Source organism: Capsicum annuum, chromosome 7 (genome assembly GCF_002878395.1).
Source record: "Capsicum annuum cultivar UCD-10X-F1 chromosome 7, UCD10Xv1.1, whole genome shotgun sequence".
In the NCBI taxonomy this organism is placed as follows: Eukaryota; Viridiplantae; Streptophyta; class Magnoliopsida; order Solanales; family Solanaceae; genus Capsicum; species Capsicum annuum.
Genome location: NC_061117.1, coordinates 182,740,620 through 182,768,478, shown reverse-complemented (window position 1 = coordinate 182,768,478; position 27,859 = coordinate 182,740,620). Strand labels below are relative to the sequence as shown.

The following is a 27,859-nucleotide window of genomic DNA, read 5'->3' as shown; positions in this document are numbered from 1 at the left end:
GTCATGTGACCAGGAGGTCACGGGTTCAAGCCTTGGAAACAGTCTCTAGCAGAAATGCAAGGTAAGGCTGCGTACAATACACCCTTGTGGTGGAACCCTTTCCTCAGACCCTGCGCATAGCGGGAGCTTTAGTGCACCGGACTGCCCCTTTTTAGTGATGACGGGTGTAGCTGTTTTAGCTGATTGTTGCTACATCTTGAGACTTGATGTGTTGATAACTTGCTGGATGCATTTGAGGGCAGTTTCGAGTTAATACATGAATGCAAACTTTTTGATCTACTTGAAGAGTGGACTTCTAGGTTGTGGAGTATAATTAAGAGTAATGTAGGATGCAATTTTTTGGGCGGATAATATTGTTCTATGTTATACTTCTGCCCAACTTTTTCTCTTCCGAAAGTTTCACTAAAATACCAAGGTTTAATGACTTGTGCAAATACTTGATGTGTTGATAAGTATTTTGGGAGATGACTTGTATTACAGATTTCAAGGGTTGAGTGCTTTCCTTTGCTGTAATATTGAAGGTCGACTGGCAAATGATCCTTTTATAAGTTGAAGAGCACGTCCCATTTGCTATTTCTCTGTCGAGCTGTTATACTAGGCTCAAACTTGAATAGGCATTTCCTATTGGTTAGGGATTGAATGCATCTTGATGAAGTTAAAGTGCACGACGACTGAAAGCCATACCCTTTTAAAGAGTGAGATCCCTCAATGGTTCATGGTAGAGCACCAATTTGCAGATAAAAGAGGGTCTTCATGATGTTTAGTTTTATGTGAAATAAATCCAAAAAAAAAATCTTCTAGTTATGTGCGGAATGTTTATATTGAGATGGAAGACAAGAATCACGATTATATTCAGTAACTTGTTGTCAAGCTTGAAGTGAAATGTAAAATATGAGATACATTTTATTTAAAAATTCGTTATTAACAAAATTTGTTATCTGTGGTTTTTACTTGCAGGACCTTCCACGAACCTTTCCTGGTCATCCTTGGTTGGACACTTCTGAGGGTCATGCTGCTCTTAGGCGAGTTCTTGTCGCCTATTCTTTCCGAGATTCTGATGTTGGCTATTGCCAGGTATATCCTTCTTGTCTTTCACTAGGATACCTTCTTTTATAATCTTTTCTCTTTCATATACAGAATTCCATGCTGCCATGCTTTATAGTTTAGAAACTTAGCTGTCCTTTTTCATGTCAGCTTATCCGTTATTTAGCTAGATTAGGCATTTAAGGGATACCAATGGATTCTCTCATGTTATCTTGCAATTGAAAGCTGTGTCCTTGTTTAGAGTTGAATAGGAGTAAGAAGGGATATTTAACTAAGGCTACTACGGAAGTGAAAATTGAGGATAGGCAATTCAGATAAGGTTGAAATTTAAGTTGCTTTTTCAACAGGGCAGATGCTTAGCTCTAAACTGGTCAATCCAATTACTGCCTGCTGCAAATTTGCACCTATCCTAGACAGCTTAAAGTCAAAGATCAAATGCTTTCCCCATGTTGGTATAACAATGCTGTTTAAATGTGAAGTTGTACATAGCACTGCTTGAGGAAGAAATATCTGAAGTCTAATATATTTAGCCTATTAGATCTTTTTTCTCTCAAATTTGAAACCCCTTGCACGCGACAATATGGGGTTGGCCTTCTGGTCGAGCTTGTTGCAAGGGCTTGCCTAGTGTGCTTTACCTCTCTTGTGTGGTTTGTGAGTGAGCTATTGCATAGGAGCGGCGTGCACATCCAAAGGGTAGGGTAGCAGTGCAGGTTTCCTGGCCTATTAAAACCAGGTTCTCAACCAATGAATCAAACGTTTCTTACATGTCAAAACATGTTAGACATAAGAAGGCCTTAAATGTGCCCACTTAGATACAAAGAGGTACCTAGGTGTAGAGCAAGTGGTTTGCTTTTTCTCTTCAGTAGTAGTTGATACATCACTTAGAAATACATACTTTTCCTTCAAAACTAATTAAAATGAGCTGATTGTTTTACAGGGATTGAACTATGTTGCAGCATTATTGTTGCTTGTGATGAAAACTGAAGAAGATGCTTTCTGGATGCTTGCTGTCCTTTTAGAGAATGTCTTGGTCAATGATTGTTACACTAATAACTTGTCCGGGTGCCATGTTGAGCAAAGAGTCTTCAAGGATCTATTAACCAAAAAATGTCCAAGGTACTTGCTCTTTTGCCTTTTGTTATTATTTTTCACCAATGTTTTTGATCACATGGATATAGACTGTTTTCTGAAATTGATGAGGAACATGCAGGTTAGCCGCTCATTTGGATTCTCTAGAATTTGATGTTTCTCTTGTTTGCACCGAGTGGTTTCTCTGCCTTTTCTCCAAAAGTTTGCCTTCTGAGGTGAAGAATTCTCGCTCGCTTTGTGTCTGAAACTCTGAATTGCTATAAAATAAATCATCCAAACACCTGCTAAAATTTGGTTGCTGATTATTAAATTTATGTCTACTAATTCATTTTAGACAACCTTGCGGGTATGGGATGTCCTCTTCTATGAAGGTGGTAAGGTTCTATTTCATGTAGCATTGGCAATTTTCAAGGTAAATGATTCAAATTTCTGTGTCATGTATGTGTTTTACATCGATACTTCTCCTACTCAGTAGAAGTGAATTTCAAATTATAAACGAATTCTGCAATTATTTAATAACTGCAGATGAATGAAGAGGCATTGCTGAGAGCACATCATGTCGGGGATGTAATTAGTATCATACAGAAAAGCACTCATCACCTTTTTGATCCCGATGATTTGTTGACAGTAACATACTCTCACTAGACTCTATTTTTCTCTTATGCTCATGATCCATCTAATTCGTTTTACCCAAACATTGCATAAATGACTTTTGATTATGGAACTTGTTCTGAATGAAGATGCTTAATCTTTAGGACAACATACTTCTGTATAGACTCTACGCGAATCATTTCTTTACCATTCATTTCAGGTTGCTTTTGACAAAGTTGGCTTTATGACAACAACTACTATATCAAAACAGCGGAAAAAGCAGGAACCGGCTGTAATGGCAGAGCTCGACCAGAGATCAAGACGGTTAAATTCTGTATTTACAGATGAAAAACGGTAGTTTGTTTATGAGGAAACCTAGTAATTGTAACATATGCATTATGTATCCGTGTCAGGGCGTGCTGCCCTTGCTAGGAGATTGATCTTTTGCTCACAGAAACAATGAGCAAAGACCGCGGCTTGGAGAGAGAATGTGCTTGTTTAAGTTGTAGGTGTAACATAAATGTAAATGTAATCTGAAATGTTGCTGTATTTTAGTTGATCCTTTATTCTTTACTCTCTGTTATCATAATCCTGCAAATTCTCATTTTCTTGAGTCAAATTTATAATAGTAAAAGGAAAAACCATGCTGGTTTGAAAAGCTGAGTCCTATTATGTGACTTAATTTGCATATTCTATTACCATTTTTTTTTTATTTGGTGGCCTCTACTGTGTATTAACGTTAAATCCAATCCTGATTCTAGATAATTTTAGGTTTAACTATTTCTTTGAACATGCTTTTGTTATTTTCTAGTACAATTGGATAGGAGATTCTCAGAGAGCGAGTATTGATTTTGTGGTAATTGTATAATTGGTAACATCATGTCCATTGTTTTCGGATGCAATATATCAGCAATAGACTTAAATACCCGGTCGATTCACATGTTAATCTTGGAGCAAAAACAGTCATGTTTCAAAGAAGACTATTACTCTTGAGAAATCAATGTCCTCTTTTTACTCCTCACTGAAAGTTTCCAACCTTTTTTGCTTTCTCGGTGAGTTGAGTTTACAATCTTAAGATTGGAAGTGAGGAGGAATGCTTATTATTTGAGATACCTCATCTAAGATATCAAAGTGTCAATATACTTTTTAAGATTTTTAAAATTTGAAACATTAATTAAGAATGTTATTGATTAATATATAATATGGGATACAAGTGTAAAACATGTGTCCATAAACTAGCATAACTATATGAGTGAACCTCAATACCTTTTCATTCATGGTGACTCGAATTAGGGGAGGGTCTTTTACATTTAAGGTCATAGCGTCAATACTTAAAGGCTTACTCTTATTGCTCTTCTCAGGTTCACCTCTTTTGGATGTATTGAGGTTTGAAGTCATTTCTTCCAGAGCCTCGCTGTATGGGCCAAATCACTATCCTCGAAAACCTTTTCCTTCATCACATCCTCCTCGGTTTTGTTACCCTAACATCCATCATGCACGATCTCTTTCAGTTCAGTAGTATCCAGACCTGACATCTTTGCCACTTCTTGTTGAGGGTCCGCAAAATGATTTGAGCAAATTCACTGAGATCAAGGCTCTTTTACATCAATAGACATAAGCACAGAAGAAAGCAAACACCGCAATTATCGATAATCTTTCTGATGAAATTGTTACTATTTTTTGATTTAGAAAACAACACAAATTCTTGAACAACTAATTCAAAAAGGAAATAATCTTAAAAATCATTTACTTTAATTTACATGATTGATTGGGAAAAGGAACCACGAAGCATAATAGGCAATAAAATAAAGATTTAAGCGGAAATTTGGAATCAAACACCGATTGTACTATTTCTTTAATTATTGTTCCGCCATGGGATAAATAAAAATCTGAAAGATACTGATGAAGATCATTAAAAATTGAGAACAAAATAAAGATGTAATGAAGAACTAGGCAACCATCTGTACAACAAAATCAAAGATTTTAATTGAAATTAAAAAGTAGTCATTAATTTTGCTGATTTTCTTTTTTCTTCAGACATGAAATAAACAAAATCCCAATACATTTGATGAAAATTAGCTTTTAAAAAATAAAAACTCATAACTTTTAACTAAATCTCATGTTCAGATACATTGAAATATATTGCTTAATTCAAGAAATCAATAATAACAATTAAAAAAACTTGAGAATGAAAATTAAAGAGAGAATACATAAATATTATAGATACTGACAATTATATATCAAAAATATATAAAGATTGTGCCTTCACAAAAAAGTAGGATAGTTTTTTTAAGAGAAAACTTCGAGTTAAAAATCAAAGAGGATATAAGAAAAAAATCATAGATTCTTACACGAACATGTATCCAAAAACTTTATTATGTATCCAAAAACTTATAAAGATTGTAATTTTTTTTAAGATTGTAATTTTTTTTAGAAATAAAGAATTACCCATTTTATGACAGACAATCATGAGAACCGAAGATTAAAAAAAAAATCAAAAGAGACAAAAAAAATTCACAGATTGAGTAAGGAAGGAGTGAGTAATGATAGAAAGTCTGGCCTCTTTATTGTGCAGCAACACTTGTTGGCAACAAATTTTCGTTAACGCTCAAAATTAACTGCAAGCAAAAATAAAATAAACAAAAAGAATAATTTTATATAAATAAATTTTGCGGGTATAATTTCGTTATTCTCTCGATTCTTCTCTCCTAAGTTTTTCCATGATTCGAGAGCCTTTACAGCGTGATTCGAGAATGTAGGATGATTTGAGCCTCATAGAAATGTGTTTGAATCTCCAGGAATTGTCTGACAGCACTTCGTCTTTCCGAGTTGATCTCCGGATAGAACTCCATTAGTCAATTAGCTATGTAGTCAATGTAGAAGCTTCCTCCAATGCTTGCAGAATGTCCTCCCCCTCCTCCCCCCTCCCCAGAATGTTATGTTACTCTCCTATTTATAGTTATAGGGGTAGGCTTAGTTGCTTGTGATTGGTCGAAACATGTCACTTTGCCACTTGGCGTCTTTTGACTGGTTGTTGAATTTGAACGAGATTTTCACATTATTTGTACATGTGGTGGCGTCTCATTGGTCTTGGATTTGACTGGGATGCCATGTCACTTGATGAGTTTGGGCTTCAAGGTGAGATGGACCTTAATGAGGAATAAAATAGGATTAATAAGTTTAAACTCAATAAAATGTGGATCAAATTTAAATTTTATATGAATTTGATCCAATAAAGAGCGAACAAATTGCTTGACAAGAAGATCACCATGTGTACCAGCACTGCTACAAGTCTCAATGAAATGAGCGATGTGTTTCCTTGGATTTTTCTTTCCATCAAATTGTTGAAACTTTTGCGGTTGATATCCAATTAACATTGGTAAGCCCTCGGTTCGCTTAGAATACGGCTTTGAGTATCCTACGAAATTTTGTGATGGACCGCCATATTGTGCCTCGATGGTGTTTGCAATCATATCTTGTAATCGTTGAATTGTTAGAGTAGCCACTGAAGCGGATCGATCATCATAGTAATTGTCATTTGTCTTGATGAGAGATTCACTGTCAATTTTTTCTCGCGGTGTTAGATTATAATTTGACTCTCCAGGATTGTAGAGATCTAACTTGCTCATAAGTCGGGCGATTTGATAATCTTTCTCATCAACGGGCTTCTTCAAGGCTTTAATGATTTGCTCCATCATTGCAAACTTCCCGTCCAAGTCAATTGCATCAACCATGAACGTGTTGACTTTCGTTGAAGTTGGAGAATTCATTAAGTTTTTCGATTCTCCAAACTTATAGTTAGCTACAAAATTTTATAGTTAGCTACAAAATTTTATTATAGCGAAAAATGTATGGTTATTTTATTTAATTATCGCCACAATGTTTATAACTTGAAGCAAAATTATTATATTTAGCTACAATAGTTTGTTTCAAATAATTTGTTATAGCTAAAAGGTTACTATTGCTACAGTTACTTTTATTGTGTAACAAAAACTTATAGTTAGCTATAAAATTTTATTTTAGTAGTAAAACTGTAGATATTTAGATAAGTATTACCACAATTGTTATCAATTATAACAAAAATTTGAATTTAGCTTTGTCAATTAAATTTTTATGGCTAAGAAAATTTTACGAATTTATAGCTAGCCATGAAATTCAAGTTTTTGTGGCTATTACTAAGTAATAACCATGATTTTTAAATTCATAGCTTTGATTCTGTAGCTATAAGTACATTTTCTTGTAGTGATCTTTTAAATTCATATAACTTATTTCTAATGGCATAATGGTTGAGCAGCTAGGTTCTATGTAACCATGCCCTGCAATTGAGAAATTCAAAAGGAGGACATACTAATTTTACTGTATCATATTATTATTAATAAAATTATTAAATAGCTTGTTGAAAGTTTGATTAGATTTAGAATCTCTATTACACTATATTTTTTGCGACCCAAATATTCTTATGAATTCTTGAAGAAAAAATAATAAGAGTAAAAATTTATTAGACATCCATATCAATTAACAATTATATTTATGCAAGGTATGTGACTTTAAAAAAATATAAGAGACTCATTAACAGAGGAAAAAAAGTATTTCATGTTTTATACTATAAAGAAATCATGAAGAAAAATATTTATAATTAAATAAAGCAATTAAATAAATTGTATTTACCACATAGTCAAATATAGACACAGACGTACAGATAACTATCAATGAAGAGATGAAACTGCAAAGTAGACAGTTCAAGACATATGTAACGACCTAAATATTTGATGAAATATGTGAAATTTATGATTTTGTTTGATTTAACTATTTTACCCCTCATCGTAGTTGCATGATGAATTTTTGGGGTGTGGGGGTGATTGACATAATTTTTGATGCATTTTGGTATCATTTATGCAATATTGTGATTTTTGATAGCTTCGAGAGCCTTATTTTGAATTTATGTGGATATCTTTTGATCCGTGCAATGGAAGGCCGAACGGACTGTACTAGTGGTCCCGAATTATTGATTTTAGGCTAGATATACCTTTAGTTTGGATCCCGGTGCACCTGAGCTCATTTCGACTTATTGGTCGAAATATTGAAAAATTAGAAATATGGGTGTGGGACCCACATTTGATCAAAACGACCTCAGATGGAAAATTTAACTTCGCCAGTAGATCCGAAATGTCGATTTTAGGGTGTTAGCATATTTGGTATGATTTTACAATTTTTAAATCTCATTTCGACCATCGATTTGGAAAATTGTGATTTCGGATTTCGAAGGTCAATTTTGTGAAAACGATGTTTTTTTGAAAATATGATATCGTCATCGCGTCAAAATATCGAATTTAGTATGGTTGCATAGTTCATTTGCATGTATCAAACTCCGAAAAACAACTATTTGCAGAAAATCTGCTATTACCCTTTTTTTGACCCATTTTCTCATTTTCATCTTGCTTCTTGGGAGTTAAATCCTAAAATAGTGTGAGAGCTTAAAATTGAAGTTTGTGAGAGCTTGGGAAACTAGATTAACACTTTTTTTTCGTTTTATTACAGATTAAAGGTAAGATTCACCATTTTTTTAGTAATTTCTTAACTAATTTCTCAAAATCCCAAAAATCTTAGGGCTTGATTTTAAACTTCATTTTCACTTGAATAATATTTTTATGTTATAATTACTAGTTTTTCATCAATTTAACCTTCAAAATAACTTCGATTCTTGATCTTAACCGGATTTCAAAGATTTTACCCGATAAAGCTCAAAAATAATTTTTCTTTGATTTACACCTCATTTTTTACTCAATTTAACTTGGGTTTTCAGATGTAGGTTCTTAAAAATATGAAAAACATATTTTTGAAATAAAGTTCTGATTTTGCCCTTTTTTTTTTCGAAAATTCATTTTGGGGGTCCATTTTGACTCCAAACCAAAAGTAGTCAATATGGGTGTCGTTGGTTTTATTTTGAAACGTAGATTTTATATTTGATGTTTTTAGTGAATTTTGAAATTGTTCGTGAAAAGTACGATCACAGGTTCAAGTGTAGCGGACCGGTTTTGACTTTCGAGGTAGGTTATAGTTAACTCTTTCAGACTGGGTTAGGTAGTAAATGATGGTACAAAATGCATGCTAAGGGTAGGAACTAATCATGAAAAATGTCTATCTATGTGTTGTGCCTGTGTGGGGGCTTATATGTGATGTAATTATTGAAATTGAGATATTACGTGATATATGTAACCATGTGGGGTCCTATGTGATATTGATAGCCTTGAATACATATGAATAATTATATTGTGGTGTTAAAATGCTTAATGTGGTACCATTGGTGTATTGTGATTATATTCATACTTTATTGGCAAATGAGACATGTGAAAATTCATGGATGATATGAAAATAATGAGTGGACATTGACTCATGTGGTTGTGGAAAAGTATCATTGTGGTTGGTTGTGGAAATATATCATATGGTTGTTTGTGGAAATACTCATTGTGATTGGTTGTGAGCATTACATCTTCATATCATACTCATTCATGAAACATTGGTACCACCGTGGTAACATCTGAGAAATACTGGCAACACTTTTTTAAAAGATATTGTAACGCCTTATAAAACCCTTTCCGAGGGATGTGCCAAAAAGGAGATATGAGATATGTGGATTGTATACGGGTTGACTAACCCTCCATGGGTCCTAAGTCGGGAAACTTTAGCTCCGTAGGTGTATACGGGGATTGTACGACGATCCTGGAGGTTGTGCGATGACCTCGTGCATCATTATTATCATCATCATCATCATATACATTTCACTTACTTTATTATGTTTATATTATGTTGTGTTGTCTTATTGACTTGTCATCTATGTATTTGTCTTACCTTCCTTTACTTATATTTGATGATCTTTTATCTACGTGTTCTCTCTTGTTCTATTTATATGTAACAAACTGTATACTTGTGTTCTATATCTTGGTGTGTTGTTGTAATATATGTGAGATATATTAGAGCGGTTAGTGCAAGCAGTGTGGGCTATCGTTGTGGGACATTTTCTGATTGCAGGTGACGTGCCCTTAGTGTATAATTTGTATGCTTTATTTACTACTTTGTTTGATCAGCCTATGATACCTACTGAGTACAAGTGGATCGTACTCATGCCTACTGCGCCCTTTCGGTCCAGGTCCTAGCTCGATTGCGCCTCAGATTGATTGACTCGGACGATTGTTGGAGCTTCCAAGGTAGCGGTTGGACATTTATGCGTCCGAAGTTCACCTCTATCTTTCTATAGTAGTTATGTCTTTATTAGTATTCGGAGACAGTTATTATTCCTTTGTGATTATTTTTTTGATGTATTTGACTCTTGGATTGTATTAGTAGTTCTTACACTATTAACACCTGATTTTGGGCATGATTGGTATTTTAGATAAGTTATTTCCGCATTGTTATGATTATTTATATGGTTCAACTTCGTTCTAGAAGCCTTACCTTGGATATTTCTGTCTTTTTCTTTTTTTGTATCAATTTGGGTGATAGGCTTACTTGTCAAGGTACGCTGCGACAAGTGTCATCATGACCCTCGATTTTGGGTCGTGACAACATATATATTAAGCTAATTTTAAAATAAATATTCAAAATATTGTAAAGAAAAAATGAGCAGATCTTAAAATTAGGTATCATTGTAATATTTTAAAATCTTTTAATAGATGAGCAGATCTAAGGTTGGTATCATTGAAATAACTTGCTTTTTTTTTTTGAAAAATCTAATTTCGCTTAAAAATAAACATAGTTAAAAAACCTCAGATCAAGAAGGAAAGAAGCAGAATATTAATCTCAAGCCCAGAAAACGCGAAAGTTCTTAAGCGGCCACTATGAATTATTTGAGAAACAAGCCCTAGGATGTATCATCATCGACGTTTTTCAAAAATATAGCAAAAAGATAGAAAATCAAAACAATTTCCATCAAAACAATAAAAATTGTACTATCCGATAATGATGAACAACAAACACTGTGATGATGACAAAGAGATGAATGAATTCAATTATCAAGTACTTGTTCATCCCTAAAACAACTCTTTAATTGCTTAAGGAGCAGATGTATCTTATGTCATATAAAGGAATAAAATTGACAGTTTCAAAAGCAAAACACATAATACAATTTTTTTTTTTATAAAACAACATGCTGAAATTAAATAAAATTATTCATTTTACCAAAAAAATATAAAAATTAACACTTGTTGAAGGAATAAATAAATGTTCAAAAATAAATTAATGAAGGAAACGGTAAAGAAACTTACATACAGGTATGAGAGAAGTGAGAACTGATGTGATGAGAAGAGAGAACTTTGAGTAATATGAAGAGACTTTTGCCTATTTATTTGAGTCATCTATTCTAGAAATGTCAATTCTAAAAAGCTTGAGTCATTAATTTATTAATTTTTAATTCTAAAAACATCATCAATTCTTCAAATGTAATTTAATGTGACTGTGTGAGTTGGGAAACTATTTCACAAATAAAAAGAATCAATATCTTATGTACATAGCTAGATGATGCGAAAGGCATTAACTCACGCAGGGTGGGGTACTTGTATGTTATGCACTAACAAGTTTTATATCAATCTTGTCTTGTATAGACACGTATGCCAAATGAAAATTCAAGCACAAAAGATATTTTTAATTTATTAATTTTTAATTCTAAAAACATCATCAATTCCTGAAATGTAATTTAATGTGTATGTGGTGGAAACAATAGACACATGAATAGATATTCATGTGTTAGAGAAATAATTCTTCCTTCCTGTTTTATATATCGTCATTTGATCGGACACAAAATTTAAGAAATAAATAATGAATTCATAAGATTTACAAAATTGTCTATTTTAAAGTCACTTTAATGTTTACTTTTTAATTGTCTCATCTTATTAAGCGAGACACAATAAGAATAAATAAAAATAATGTCAAATAAGAAAAATTGACATTTTTTTGGGACGAATTATAAAGAAAATGACCGACTCATAAAATAAAATGGAGAAAATATAAACTTTAACAGATTTTTTTTGACAATTATTATATACAATGAAATAGATATAAAAATATCTTATGATGTGCATGTGGTCCAACCATAGCCACATGAACAGATATTCACATATGGTAGAAAAATAAATGAATGGAAAGATATTTTTGTACAAGTATTACAATGATAAAATAAATACTCCCTTCATTTAAAAAAGAATGACTTACTTTGACTTGACACAAAATTTAATAAAGTAAAAAAGACTTTTGAATCTTGTGGCCTTAAATTAAAGTTGTGTCAAATGTACCAAAATGCCCTTTAATCTTGTGGTCCTAAACATGTCATGTGGAAAGTTAAAGTTAAGGTATTGCCAAAAAAAGGAAAGGGGTCATTCTTTTTTAAACGGACTAAAAATGAAAGTAGGTAATTCTTTTTGAAACGGAGGGAGTATGAAATATCAAAAATTCCTTTGATCAATAAAATAGATATGGAATGAAAAAACTACCCTTGGTCGTCCCTTTACATATCTTTCTATATAGTAGAAATAATAAAATATACTTAATAAATTTGAAAAACTCCTCTTGAATTTTGGAAGCTAGTGGAAATGGTTTGAAAAAATTAGAGACGAAAGAATATGAGAGACTATTGTGAAGACTTAAGAATAATCAAGAATCCAACATATTTATGATTTAACCTTGTATATGAGCTTAATTACAGGTTTGTCATTGGTCGTCCTCCAATTCACTCTTCTATATAATAAATAAATATAATATATAATAATAATATGAAAAATTATAATTTCGCCACTTATATAAAGGAATATAAATGAGTATTGTGTTTTAGAACCCACACATATCATTTATAGAAAGTTGTGAAGAAATCTATGGGATCCACGTGAGATATTGTACAACTTTTGGATAGGATTGACATTTACAAAAACAGGTTTGATTTTTTTTGTCATTAAAAATTAATACACAAACTTTAAGGCTTACAAAATAAGCAAACAATACATTTTTTAAAAAAAATGACAAGAATACTTTTGATCGTCCCACCTATTCACTCTTCTATAAAAAAATAAAAAAAGTTAAAATTTTACCACTTATAAAAAGGAATAGAAATGAGTATTGTGTTTTAGAACCTACAAAAAATATTTATAGAAAGTTATGAAGAAAACTGTGGGGTCCACGAGAGGTATTGTACAACTTTGGGATAGAATTGACATTTACACAAAAAAGGTTTGGTTTTCTTTGCCATTGAAAATTAATACACAAACTTTAAGGCTTACAAAATAAGCAAACAATGCACCCCTTTTTTTTTTGGAAATAACAAGAATACCCTTGGTCGTCCCACAACAATTCTTTCTCAGCCACATAAATAAATATCTATCCATGTGGCCATTTATCCATTATAAGCACATTAAATGACAAATTCTAGAAATAATATTTGTAGAATTAACATTTCTAAAAATGACTCAAATAAATCAGTCAAGGGTCTCTTCATTTTTTATCTCAGATATCTCTCCTATCAATCATCAAATCATCGGTAAGTTTCTCCACATTTCAATTCTCATTCATTTTTTTCGGACACTAATTTATTCATTCATCAAGTGATAATTTTTATGAGTTTTAAAAATGTATGCCTTTTTGACAGAATTGATATATTTTTTTTTAATTTTAACATGTATTTTTGTAGAAATTTTGCTATATTGTGTGTTTTGATTTTGAAATTGTCAATTTTAAACTTGGAACTGCATAAGATCAGTGCAAATTATGTAAATACACTTTTTGCATATGAAATAGGGGAATTTGGACTAAAAAAGTCTGTCCACTTAGCAATGAAAGAGTTGTTTTAGGGATGAACAATTCATTGATAGTTGAATTAATTCATTCTTTTGTCATCATCACAATGTTTGTATTTTGCTCATCATTATTGAATGGTACGATTTTTATTGTTTTGAAGAAAAATAATTTTATTTTTTGTCTTTTTGCTATATTTTAGTAATGACAATGATGATAGATTCTAAGGTTTGTTTCTCAAATCACTCGCAATGACCGTCTAAGTACTTTCGCCTTTGTCAGGCTTGAGAGTAATATGCTGCTTCTATATTCCTTGGGTGTTTGAGGCCGACATGATGTAGTTTGTTTTTAGTGGTTTGTGTCATTAAATTATCTTTTGTTCATGTTGTCAACAATAAAATGTATCTACAATAATTTTACTATCTAAATCTCGTCCTTGCAATTATCAAGAGATGATAATGATAAGCAAAGTTTTTGCAGTTGAAAATATTTTTTGATCTTTTTTTTTTTTTAAAAGAAACAATCAGTATATAATTAGAATTAGAACAACATATTTTGAAATTTGAAAAGAATCGTCAAACAAATGGAATTACAACCATAATTTATTTTAACTAAAATTTTGATCTTTCATTCAGCATCCATGATATTCAGCCATCACCACAACAATAACAATATACCAGTATAGTCCCACAAAGTAGGGTCTGAGAGTATAGAGTGTAGGCAGACGTTCCATTTACCTCGGATGTGAAATAGAGAGTTATTTTTGATCAATTCTGACTCAAAACAAAAATAATTTGGAATGAAATCCAGCCACTAAAATAAAAAAATTGAAGACAACTGAAAAGAAATTCGGAGAATTTTTTTTTACACACTTAGGGGTCATTTGATTGGAAAATAAGTTATGATTGAATTAATTATGTTGGGGATTAGTTATATTGAGATTAGTTGTCCCACGATTAGTTATCCTGAGATTATTGTTCAGTGGTTGTTTAGTTTGTGGTACTAAAAATAATATACATTACTTTTTTCCTAAGAATAGATAGTTTGTTTACAAAAATACTCTTCACCTTATTTAGCTTAATTATTTTCCTTCATATTAAACCATACAAAAGAAATTAAAAAGTTACTATTTTTTTAAAAACTTTATTAGTTTTTTTTTTTTTCTAAAATTGTTAAGAAATTTTTATTGATATTTCTTTGACGTGAATGAAACTTTAATATTTCATGTTAAATTACTTATTTTGTCCCAAATTCTATAAAATATTGATAATTCCACTTTTGGTTAAAAACAATCATCATAAAAAAATGTGAAAAAGAACTACTCTCATTTTTCACTATTTAGTATCATTAATATTTGGAGAGTTAAATTATTTTTTTTAAAGAAATATTTTTTCAAACATTTTTATCTATGTATAAGATCTTTTTTTTAATAATTAAGCATAGAAAGGAAATGTCAAGATACTTTAATTACTTGTCCATGATAAATTTGTTAGGAAAAATAAAAATTTGAAGTAAGATTAATAAACATTACTATAAAATAGAAAGACAATAAATCCTTGGATCAATTTTGAATTTGATTGTATAAATAGTGTTTATGGTGTCACTATATCATTTTTTTCATAACTCATCACTTTTGTAGCATTTGATAAGTCCAAATAATTGTTCAAATTTATCAAAATGGATCCAAATAATTGTTCAAATTTATCAAAATAGATGAAAATGTATAGATTAATTAAAATTTACATTGGGGATAAACTTGACAAAACAAATTGATATGAGGACTATCAGAATGTCAAATTCTCTCTTGTATAAAGTAATGATTGTGGCACTAAAAGAAAGTTGAAGATTTTTTTATTTTGAAAAGCGATGAATGTTTCTAGAAATATTTTGGAGAAGAGAGGATATTTTTGAAGTGAATTAATGAATATTGAAAAGACGATTTTACCCCTGATCGTCCTTGTATTGATCTTTCTATATAATAAATAATATAATAAATATATATAGATATAATTAATAAAATAAAAAAAATAACATAATAATAATAATATCATATCAGTAAGCCATCATTGTTTAAAAATAATTAATTATTAACTCAACAAACTCATTTAACCAAAGTTATAATCTTATTTTTTTATATTAATATATTAAGAAGAAATTCTCATACTTAGGTATTTATACTTTTTTTTCTAGTATTATTTTCTTAGAGGATCATTCAGGTTTTTATATATAATTGCCTACAAAGACCAGTTGTTTCTAAAAAGAAATCATATCACTAAATTAAATAATTTATCTAGAGATTTTAATTTGCATGTAAAACAATATGGTTAAGATTTGTGGCAAAGGATTCCTAGGCATGAAAATTTAATTAATGCATTTTCTTTAGAAAAAAAGAATAAAGTCATAATTTTGGTTAAATGGGTTTGATGAATTAAATGATTTATTATTTTAAAAAATGTGATTTTAATGACATGACATGCCAACTAAGAGAGAAGAATATTTTTGAGGTGTTTACTATTTTCTTTGAGAAAAGGAGTGATAGTTAAGTGATATTGTGGTCCTAAATAAAACATAAGTGATATTTGAAGAAAATTTCCAAAATAGCTAATTGGTAAATGCCATTAATATTGATCAAAATTACAATGTTGCCCTTGGTAGTTCCACTACTCATCTTTCTATATAATAGTAGATAGGTATTCCCGTGCTTTGAACGGGCCCAACATGTAATTTTATTATGAAGCTAATATAATAATTAAGTTACATATAAAGATCACTATAAACTAACTGCAACATATCACTATCGTGGACATATCTTAAGATTACAACCATGAAAATATCATATTACTGGATGCTATACGATATTCACATATCATATTAATTGTTGCTTATTTACATTAGTAATTACAATAGCAAATTGCATTTTTTCTGTATAAAGTTGAACTTTACATAATCAGATAGAACCTACGTGTATAACGGAAATGGCAGGTCGTGATATAAAATAAATTAAGTTACAATTCTAGCATTAAATAAGCTGCTTCTTCATATCGAGACTACCGTATGTGGAACAAAGATTACATACTTTGTTACATTATTACCTTATGAGCACCGTCGTCATGTTCATAAACTGGGATTAAATAGTTTTTAGTTTACACACATATAGTACAACAAATTTATCAAGATGAAGCAACACAAGGTTCTTGTGGTGCAAAATGGGTAAGGTACGCATCAGCCAACATTTGACCTAGTTTAACTTGAGCCTCTGTGGTTAAATGAAGTTTTATCTTCCTTCAGCTGCAATCCCCTGGCATCAACACATACAACATTTGGAAGATCAATTGCCTTTTGCGCTTCTCGAATCTTTTCAATATATCTCTCATCTCCTAATGCAATTGCAACCTGTAGGATAAAGCATTTCAGTTAACGAACACACGAAAATGTTCAACTACTTTGGTCCATGAAATTTCTAACTACAATTGCCTAAGTCCTTGAAAAGTGTCATATGCATCAAGGAGATTTGAGCAAAAATGTTCGACTACTTTGGTCCATGAAATTCCTAACTACAATTCCCAAAGTTCATGAAAAGTGTCAACATGTATCAAGCAGGTTTGAAGTGGCCTCACGATTTCACATAACGCCTTTTATGATTTTCTAGCCTAGTCAGTTCTGTCTCACAACAACTGCACAGAGGAGAAGAGGAGTGTATCTTGGTATGGATCTTATTCATTGGTTTACTATCTTAACAAATTTATTGGACAAATGCATAGAGAATGTGCAGTAAGAATTCAAAAAGGCATCATTTAGGCTTGAAGCAAACTACATTAGCTAACCTGAATAATTGGAAGATATGGCAGATGTAAATCAGCACGAACGTTATGTATTAACTTCTCCATATTAGCCTTATAGGCTGAATACTAATCAAGATTTTTTCACCTGGAAAATCTATGGAGGAAACATTTCTTCATTACAAAAACTCCCACAAAGTGAAAAAATGAATCTTGATTCAAGAAAAAGTAAACCAAGACTATAAAGAGCAACATCAGAAGCATCATCAGAGAGGTGTAATTTACAAAGAGCACCTTCTTTACCTGTTTTTGTAGACTATAAAGAAGAACCCCATGATGAAGAAAGTGATTTTTCTATGGGAAAATTGATTAGGCAACCATCTGTAACATCAAGAACAAAAACAACAAAGAGTAAAGTTATTCAAGAAAGTGAACAAGTTCATGATGAGGAAAGTGAGTTCTCCATGGGAAAGTTGATTAGGCAAGCATCTATAAACTAAGTAAAAGTTTCACCTCAGAAGAATACTTTACAATTATTGTTACCAAAAGTATCGCAGGGCAATCTACAGAGGGCACCTTCTTTCCTAGTTTTTGCAAAAGGAAGGGCAAGTAATTCATGATGAGGAAAATGCGTTTTCTATGGGGAAGTTGATTAGGCAAGCTTCTTTAAATCATGCAAAAGTCCTACCTCCTAAACATACTTCAAAGGTACTTTTATATACCAACTTCCTGTTTAAAATTGCTTGCTTCTTGGACCTAATTTTTTCCTAGTAGCTTTTAGACTTAAGAGATAACGATTGAAGTGTGTGAACATCACGTTTAAAAGTTAAACTGTTAGAGAGAGCACTTTTATTTTACTTAGTTATATCTTTCTCAACATCAACCGAACTTGAATTTGAATATACATATGAAAGAAGACGCTAAATTTCAATGAAATCCATAACCATAATCTTCAAAGTATAAGTAGTGCTAGGAACGTTAAAAATTAAACTTATGAAGTTCACATTCTAAATCATCTTTGATTTTTGTTTCATGATATGCCATCAACCAAACCACTTTAATTTTTTATTATGTATTAAGATCTCAAAAGTACATTCATTAGTGCTAGGAATGTTAAAGGTTGAACTGATAATGTTCAAATTCTGATACTAAATAGAAATCTATTTTAGGCATCACAGGATAATCTAAAGACAACATCTTTCATGTATCAAATCATGATTTTCAGGCTACTGTATTGAGAATAGCAGCAAAATTCCTCACAAAATTGATATTTTTCAATACCACCCAGGAATCTTATTTAGGCATCACATTAGAGTTTAAAGACAATACATTTTAGCTCCACATAGCAATATCTTTACAAGTTACTGCTGGGCAAGCAGCTATAGCAACAATAACAACAACAACAAAGAGTAAAGTTTTTCAAGAAAGTGAACATGTTCATGATGAGGAAAGTGAGTTTTCTATGGAAAAGTTGATTATGCAAGCATCTATAAACAAAGTAAAAGTTTCACCTTAGAAGAATACTATACAATTATTGTTACCAAAAGTATCATAGGGCAATCTACAGAGGGCACCTTCTTTCCCAATTTTTGCAAAAAGGCAAGTCATTCATGATGAGGAAAATGAGTTTTCTATGGGGAAGTTGATTAGGCAAGCTTCTTTAAACCATGCAAAAGTCCTGCCTCCTAAACATACTTCAAAGGCACTTTCATATACCAACTTCCTATTTAAAATTGCTTACTTCTTGGACCTAATTGTTTCCTTGTAGCTTTTAAACTTAAGAGATAACAGTTGAAGTGTGTGAACATCTCGTTTAAAAGTTAAACTATTAGAGATTGTGCTTTTATTTTACTTAGTTATATCTTTCTCAACATCAACAAAACTTAAATTTGAATATACATGTGAAAGAAGATGCTAAGTTTCAATAAAATCCATAACCATAATAATCTTAAAAGTAATCTAAGTAGTTCTAGGAATGTTAAAAATTAAACTCATGAAGTTCACATTCTAAATCGTCTTTGGTTTTTGTTTCATGATATTCCATCAACCAAACCACTTTAATTTTTTTTGGTATGTAGCAGGGTCTCAAAAGTACATTCATTAGTGCTAGGAATGTTAAAGGTTGAACTGATGACGTTCAAATTCTGATAAACAAACTACTACTAGAAAAGCAGTTTTTTTGTCATCAACTATTGCCTTAAACTGCTTTTCAAAGCCACAAAAAATAAATAAAAAATTAACAACATCAGAGGAAAACGAACAAATTACTGGGAAAACAGCTTTGTTGTCCTCAATGATATTGCCTTAAACTGCTCAAACTAACACCTTCATCATTTCCCACCAATTTAAAATCAACGAAACCATTTAAAACCTTTTGTAAAATCTCAATTCCTTAGACCTCACCTTCCGATCACTTCCGAAACCTTCAAAATACTTCCTATTCAAAATCACTCTGTAAAAAATACACGATTCTAAGAAAACCTTGCTCCACTTGTTCTTATAAATTGACTAAGGTATAACTGACTAATCCGGGAAGCCACAAAAAATGGAAACAAAACCAACAGAGGAAAAGTAACAGGTACTGGGAAAGAAGCTTTACTGTATCAACTATTGCCTTAAACTACTTTTCGCCAAAAAAAATGAGCATAAAATTAACAAATTCAACATAGGAAAACAAACAAAATACCAGAAAGGCAGCTGTACTGTCATCAACTATCTCCCTATACTGCTCAATGAAAACTTCCACTATTTCTAACCAATTCAATATCAACGAAAGCATTAAAAACCTTGCATAAAATCTCAATTCTTTAAACCTCACATTCTGATCATTTTACCAAAAAAGCAGTTGTACTGTCATCAACTATCGCTCTATACTACTCAATGAAAGCTTTCACCATTTCCAACCAATTCAAGATCAACGAAACCGTTAAAAACCTTGCATAAAAGCTCAATTCTTTAAACCTCACATTCTAATCATTTCTAGAACCTTCAAAATACTTCCTATTCAAAATCTTTTTAAAAGAAATAAATGATTCTAGCAAAACCTCACTTTACTTGTCTTCATATATATATACTGACTAAAGTATAACAGACCAATCCATGAAGCCCTCACAAGGTATGTCTCTGATTTATTCATCTACTTTATCAACTTTGATTGTTCCATATGCAAAAAACGCATTATTAAATACATAATTATGTTGTTTAGATCTATAATTGGAAATTAAAGTTTTCAATTGTTAGTAGTTCGAGCATTGACACCTAATTAAAATATATATTTATAGAAAAAAAATTATAAATGGATTATGAAGATGAAGAAACTAATAAAGTAGAGAAATGTACCTGTGAGCTTACTGGTGAGGATTAAACCAAGCGCTGAACACAATTAAGAAGATAGTCCTATTTATATTCAAGTAAAAATGTCTTTTAGAAATGTCCCTTTTTATTTGTTAATTTTTTTTGCATTTGTGGTTGAAATGAAAGACAAATGGGTGGATGTTGTGGAAGAGTCATATGGAAATATCATTATATTCTTGAATTGTCATGACCCAAAAATGAGGGTCATGATGGCAAATGTCACGGCGTACCTTGACAAGTAAGCCTATCACCCAAACTGATACGAATAAAGAAAAAGACAGAAATACCCAAGTTAAGGCTTCTAGAATGAAGTCGAACCATATAAATAATCATAACAATGTGGAAAGAACTTATCCAAAATATCAATCATGCCCAAAACCAGGTGTCAATAGTGTAAGAACTACTAATACAATTCAAGAGTCAAATACATCGAAAAAATAACCACAAAGGAATAATAATTGTCTCGGAACACTAATAAAGACATAACTAGTATAGAAAGATAGAGGTGAACTTCGGACACATGAATGTCCAACCGCTACCTTGGAAGCTCCAACAACCGCCCGAATAAAGTAAGCTGAGGTGCACTCGAGCTAGGACCTGCACCAAAAGGGCGCAGTAGGCATGAGTACGGTCCACTTGTACTCAGTAGGTATCATAGGCCGACTAAGCAAAGTAGTAAATATGGCATACAAAATATATACTAAGGGCACGTTACCTGTAATCAGAAAATATCCCACAACGGTAGCCCACACCGCTTTTACTAACAGTTCTAATATATCTCACATATATTGCAAAAACACATCAAGCTATAGAACATAAGTATAGATTATGTCACATATAAAATAAAGCAAGAGAGAACATGTAGCTACAAAATCATCAAATACAAGTAAAGAAAGTTAAGACAAATACATAGATGACAAGTCAATAAGGCTATTATACAACACAACATAAACACAATAAACTAAGTGCAATGTATATGATAATGATGATGATGATGATGCATGAGGTTGTCGCAACACCTCCGGGATCATCGCACAATCCCCGTATACACCTATGGAGCCAAAGCTTCCCGACGTAGGACCCATGGGGGGTTCGTCAACCTATATACAATTCACTTATCTCATACCTCCTTTCCGGCATATTCCTCGAAAAGAGTTTTATAAGGTGTTATAATATTTTTAAAAAGGTGTTGTCAGTGTTTCTCAGATGTTGCCACGGTGGTACCAATGTTTCATGAATGAGTATGATATGAAGATGTAATGCTCACAAACAATCACAATAAGTATTTCCACAACCAACCACATTATATATTTCCATAACCAACCACAATGATACATTTCCACAACCACATGAGCCAATATTCACTCGTTATTTTCATTTCATCCATGAATTCCCACTTGTCTCATATACCAGTAAAGTATGAATATAATCACAATACACCCATGGTACCATATTAAACAATACAATACAATTACTCACATGTATTCAAGGCTATCAATGTCACATAGGACCCCACACAGTCAAACATATCATATAATATTTCAATTTCGACAATTACATCACATATAGGCCCCCACACGGGCACAACACGTAGATAGTCATTTTTCATGATTATTTCCCACCCTTAACATGTATTTTGTACCATCATTTACTACCCAGCCCAGTCTGAAGAGTTAAGCCATAACCTACCTCGAAAGCCGAAACTGGTCCGCTACACTTGAACCCGCGACCTTACTTTTCACGAACAATCTCGAACTCTACTAAAAACATCAAATATGAAATCTACGCGTCAAAACAAAACCAACGACACTCATATTGACTACTTTTTATTCGGGGTCAAAATGGACCCCCAAAATAGGTTTTTGAAAAAGAAGGGAAAAATTGAAACTTTACTTCAAAAATATGTTTCCCATATTTTTAGGAACCTACAGCTGAAAATCCAAGTTAAATCGAGTGAAAAAAAGGGTTCAAATTAAAGAAAAATCATTTTTGAGCTTTATCGAGTAAAATCCTTGAAATCCGGGTTAAAATCAAGAATCGGAGTTGTTTTGAAGGTTAAATTGATGAAAAACTAGTAATTATAAGATAAAAATATTATTCAAGTGAAAGGGGATGAAATTTAGGTTTAAAATCATGCCCTATGATTTTTGGGGTTTTGAGAAATTCATCAAGAAATTTCTAAGAAAAGGGTGAATTCTTACCTTAAATCCGTAATTAAAATCAAGAAATATGTGTTAATCTAGCTTTTCAAGCTCTCACAAACTTCACTTTTAAGCTCCCAAAATATTTAGGGTTTAATTCTCAAGAGACAAGATGAAAAATGAGTAAAATGGGCCAAAAATGTGAAAAAGTTGTTATATATATTGCAGATTTTTTCTGCATAACTGAGCTGTTTTTATTCTAACTCGAAATGGACTTCGACGGGGTGCTCGGGATTCGTTCGGAGTTCAATTTATGCAAACGAACTATGCAACTATACTAAATTCGACGTTCTGGACGCGATGGAGATACCAGATTTTCTAGAAAAATTTGTTTTCACAAAATTGACCCCCGAGATCCAAAATCACAATTTTCCAAACCGAGGGTCGAAATGAGATTTAAAAGCCGTAAAATCATACCAAATATGCTAACACATTAAAATCGACATTCCGTATCTGTTGACAAAGTCGGATTTTTCATACGAGGTCGTTTCAACCAAAAGTGGATCTCATACCCAACTTTCCATTTTTTTCAACTTTTGACCAATAGGTCAATGAGCTCGGGTGAACCAAGACCCGAACCAAAGGTCTACCTAGCCTAAAATCAATATTCTGGAGCTGATGGCGCAGTCCGTTCGGTCATCCATTGCACGGATCAAAATATAACCACATAAGTTCAAAATAAGGCTCTCGAAGCCATCAAAAACCACAATATTGCATAAATGATACCAAAATACATCAAAAATCATGTCAACCACTCCCACACCCCAAAAATACCATAATGCAACTACGGGGAGGGGTAAAACAGTTAAATCACATAAAATCATAAATTTCACATATTTTATCAAATTTTTTGATCGTTACAGGAATGTTGCAGAAAGAGTTGTGCAATACCCATACTACCTTAATTATGAAATGACTAAAGTACCCCTGGTCGTCCCTTGCTTCACTTTTCTATATAGTAGTAATATATAATACTAGATAAGTATGTCAGTGTTTTGCATGGGCCCAACATGAAAAGTATATGTATTTACTTCGAACGAGTTGAAGAATAAAAATTCAGGTAATTATTTTTCATGTGCTGGAAAATGGTGGATGTTTCTAGAAATATTTTGGAGAAGAGAGAATATTTTTAAAGTGAGTTTAATGAATGTCGAAAAGACGATTTTACCCTTGGTCATCCTTGAACTCACCTATATAAAATATATATAAAAAAAAATTTGATCTTTCATTCAACATCCATGATATTCAGCCACTACAACAACAACAGAATATACCAGTATAGTCCCACAAAGTAAGATCTGGTAGTATATAGTGTACACAGACCTTACATTTACCTCAGATGTGAGATAGAGTTGTTTTCAATCAATTCTAACTCAAGGTAAAAATGGTCTGGAATGAAATTCATCTATTAAAATAGTAAATCTGAAGAGAACTGAAAACAAATTTGGGTAAAAAATTTTTTACTCACATAGGGGTCGTTTGTTGGAAAACAAATTATGATGAAATTAGTTATGTTGAGATTAGTTATACTTGGATTTATTGTCCTCGAATTAGTTATCCTGTTATTATTTTTTAGTGATTGTTTGGTTTATGGTACTAAAAATAATATACGTTGCATTCTTTCTAAGAATAAATAGAGTTTTTGCAAAATACCCTTCATTTTATTTAGCTTAATTAATTTCCTTCATATTAAACCATACAAAAGAAATTGAAAGTTATTAATTTCTTTTAATTAACTTTAGTAGTTTCTTTTTCCTAAAAATACATGTTAATAAATTTATGTTTATATTTCTTAAACGTGTATGAAGCTTTAATATTTCATGTTAAATTACTTATTTTATCCTAATTTCTATAAAATATTGATAATCTCATTTTTTGTTAAATAATTCATCATCAAAAAATGTGAAAAAGAATTACTCTCATTTTTAATTATTTGGTATCATTAATATTTGAAGAGTTGAATTCTATTTTTTAAAAAAATTAATTTTTCAAACATTTTTAGCTATATATATATAAAATAAGTTTTATTTAATAATTAAGCATGTACTAATTAAGCATGTACTAAGTTAGAAAGAGAATGTCAAGATACTTTAATTACTTGTTCATGATAAATTTGTTTGGAAAATAAAATTTTGAAGTAAGATTAATAAACATTTCTACAAAATAGAAAGACAATAAACCCATGGATCAATTTTGAATTTGATTGTATAAATAGTTTTTATGGTGTCACTATCATTTTTCATGACTCATTACTTTTGTAACATTTAATAAATTCAAATAATTGTTGAAATTTATAAGAATAGATGAAAATTTTTAGAGTAATTAAAATTTAAATTACAGATAAAATGAAAAAAAAAATAGTGTGAGGACTATCAAAATGTCAAATTCTCTCTCGTATATAGTAATGATTGTGACACTAAAAGAAAGTTAAAGATTTTTTTATTTTGGAAATTGGTGGATGTTTCTATAAATATTTTGGAGAAGAGAGGATATTTTTGAAGTGAGTTTAATGAATGCTGAAAAGATGATTTTATCCTTGATTGTCCTTGAACTCATCTTTCTATACTATAATATAATATCTATGTCCAGAGTAGAAAATTGTTCAAATAAAATTAAGAATATTTATATTCTTGTAATAGTAGGGATCAATTTGGGAAAAACTGAAAGTTAACTAATAGAGAAGATCACAAAACATAATAACCCAGATAAAAATATAATGTGCTATAATGTATGCATTAAGATGTATAGCGGTATAAAAATAACATGTTTGTAAGGTATTTTTATTTTATATCAAGAAGCTTGAAAAAAAGAGTAAAGAAAGAGATATTTTCAAGTTAAAGACCTTTTGCCCTTAATAATGATTACAAGTTTGCCTTTAGTTGTCATCAACTCTCCTTTATATATAGTAGAAATAAAAAAAATTATACGATATATAAGAGAGAATATTAATTTTTGGTAGTCCTCACAAGGTTATTTTTGAATAAAACACAATAGGAAAAGTAAGTAGAAGTCACACTATATAATAAAATATAACTTCTTATTTTTACAAAATCAAATAATATCTTATAACTTATTTAAGGTTTCATAATTAATATTAAAATATCATATACTCCAATACTTATTTTAACATCAGGTCAAACACATTATCTTAGATTAAATAACTAATTGTAATGTTGTTTTTTTCTACTTTATTTAAAAATTATACAAGAGAATAGATTAAAGTTATAAATATCTATTTAGAGAAAAGACATAAAGTGCCTCAAGTTGTCCAATTTTTTCAAAAAGACACCTAAACTATACTTTCGACCTATTACCCCACCGTTCTTACTTAAATCATTGTATATACACCATTTTAACTTAAATTTTGCCTATGCGTGTAGACACGTATACCAGGCGCGTGAATGATTAAAAATTGACTTAAATCACCAATTAAAACCTGCCACGTGTAAATAATTTGATCTATAGTTTATCATCTTTTTTTTTTTAAATCAATATTTATTTACTTTTTAAAATTATCCCATATCCCCCCCCCCCCTTACAAAAAAAACACCATTATCTTCTTCACTGAACACCTGAATATACTACTTCTCTTTTTCTTCTTATTCTTCTCTATCTTTAAAATTTCCATTAAAGCTCCATTAAAGCTATTTTTTTTTGGAATGATTATTTATCTATTTTTATTAAAAATCATAAAACTCCATTTAATAGCAAAATTCTCTTTGTTCTGAAAATAGAAAAAACTGCAACTCCTCCCACTCCAAGAGTTGTTGAAGTTCAATGGCCACTGAAGAAGGTGGACATATTCGTGGAGCTTGGCAAGGAAAAGAAGAAGGAACTGCAAGAAATCATGATTGGTAGGACAAAGGTTAAAAAAGAATATGATTGGTAGGACAAAGGTTAAAAAAGAATACACCATGCATTCATTTGCCTCCAAGGACTTCACGAATATGACAAATATGCGTGTGTGGTATGAGGATAATGTAAGTTTACTTTTGCTAACCTAGCCTTCCAATCTACTCCACGAAGAAGAATCTACTCAGTAGATGTGTAATCTGTTGCAACATAATACACATCTGTTGCATAAGTTGCATTAGCTGGGTAATCTATAAACTGATTTAGAGAACCCTCTGTATCGGATTCTTTCAACTGTATTTTTATTCTTTACAATTACTAACCTATTTAAAAATTGTCTTCTTATACCACTATATGTTAATGAAATTCTCTGTCTCATGAGGGGCAGGCAATTAGTGTACTCAGATGCTTATGATGCTGCCGATAGGATAATGGACCTCAACTTCTATAACAATTTCAAGGATAGGTATGCTGATCTCCATAAGATAGCTGATTCTGGTGGTTCGAGATTTGATAAGTTCGTTTCTACATTCTAATGGGATGAAGAAGCAATTAAATATATTAGAGGAAAGAGGCCATATCCACACAGCAAGAGCTGGACCAAGGCAAAGAGAATCCTTGCAGTCATGAATGTGGAAGTCAAATATTTTCTAGCTATTGAGATACTACTCTACGAGGGAAATATTAAGGTTTATGACTGCAACTTACCTGTCTTTGATGAGGAAACATTTTTAGCCCACATGCAGCCACTCTTGAAGTTGCTGACCCAGAGTAAGTTGATGGATCATTTTCCGAATGAAGTCTTGATGAAGGAATCATGGGATTTTGAAGGTTGAAATAAGAACATGCTCTTAAAAAATAAAACCGGTGCAGCGTGTGGGCCATACTCACTTGCGTACATCGAGTGTTTGCTGACCAGCATAGAAATGATCGGTATGTGAACGCCGTTGTGGGAAAGATGCAATGGGTATGAGATTATGGGGTACTAATTAAATGGTTGGAGCCCGTGTATAAAAAATAATATGTACAAAGATAGAAATGAACACGATAATAATTTTTTATTTCAAGCCACTTCACTTTACTTTACATATATTGGAAATAATTTTTATGTCTGCGGATAGTTGAATTTTTATAATGCAATAGATAGTATATCTGTTGTAACAGATATAATACCTG

At 31.4% G+C, this 27,859-nt stretch overlaps 2 protein-coding genes, 1 non-coding gene and 1 pseudogene across 3 annotated transcripts in view; 1 reads left to right on the top strand and 3 right to left on the bottom strand.

The window, feature by feature from the left end:
- The window catches only part of LOC107878189 (growth hormone-regulated TBC protein 1), a gene marked incomplete in the record, with an annotated part of 6,905 nt that extends 3,608 nt beyond the window's left edge, over nucleotides 1-3,297 (top strand). The window contains 5 exon segments of the mRNA XM_047393875.1: nucleotides 1,982-2,160; nucleotides 2,255-2,348; nucleotides 2,468-2,545; nucleotides 2,659-2,760; nucleotides 2,945-3,297. Coding sequence (XP_047249831.1) covers nucleotides 1,982-2,160; nucleotides 2,255-2,348; nucleotides 2,468-2,545; nucleotides 2,659-2,760; nucleotides 2,945-3,082 — 591 coding nt within the window.
- Nucleotides 3,298-3,898: 601 nt separating this feature from the next.
- Nucleotides 3,899-11,036, bottom strand: LOC107878190. Its single transcript, XM_047393876.1, has 3 exons — nucleotides 10,990-11,036; nucleotides 5,993-6,526; nucleotides 3,899-5,873 (listed from the first exon to the last, which is right to left on the bottom strand). The coding sequence occupies exons 2-3, from the start codon at nucleotides 6,492-6,494 to the stop codon at nucleotides 5,806-5,808; spliced, it is 570 nt and encodes a 189-aa protein (XP_047249832.1). The 5' UTR covers nucleotides 6,495-6,526; nucleotides 10,990-11,036; the 3' UTR covers nucleotides 3,899-5,805.
- Nucleotides 10,664-10,760, bottom strand: LOC124886318. Its single transcript, XR_007043404.1, has one exon. It is a non-coding gene; the product is annotated as a small nucleolar RNA snoR99 (small nucleolar RNA).
- Nucleotides 11,037-16,481: 5,445 nt separating the features above from the next.
- Nucleotides 16,482-27,502, bottom strand: LOC107876701 (annotated as a pseudogene).
- Between the last annotated feature and the right edge of the window lie 357 nt (nucleotides 27,503-27,859).

Excerpts from the sequence above, each read along its gene's own strand:
- LOC107878190 (XM_047393876.1), bottom strand. The coding sequence starts at position 6,494 with ATGAATTCTCCAACTTCAACGAAAGTCAACACGTTCATGGTTGATGCA. Across the intron at positions 5,874-5,992 it reads TAGCAGTGCTGGTACACATG|GTCCATCTCACCTTGAAGCC; the intron begins GTGATCTTCTTG and ends TTCCTCATTAAG.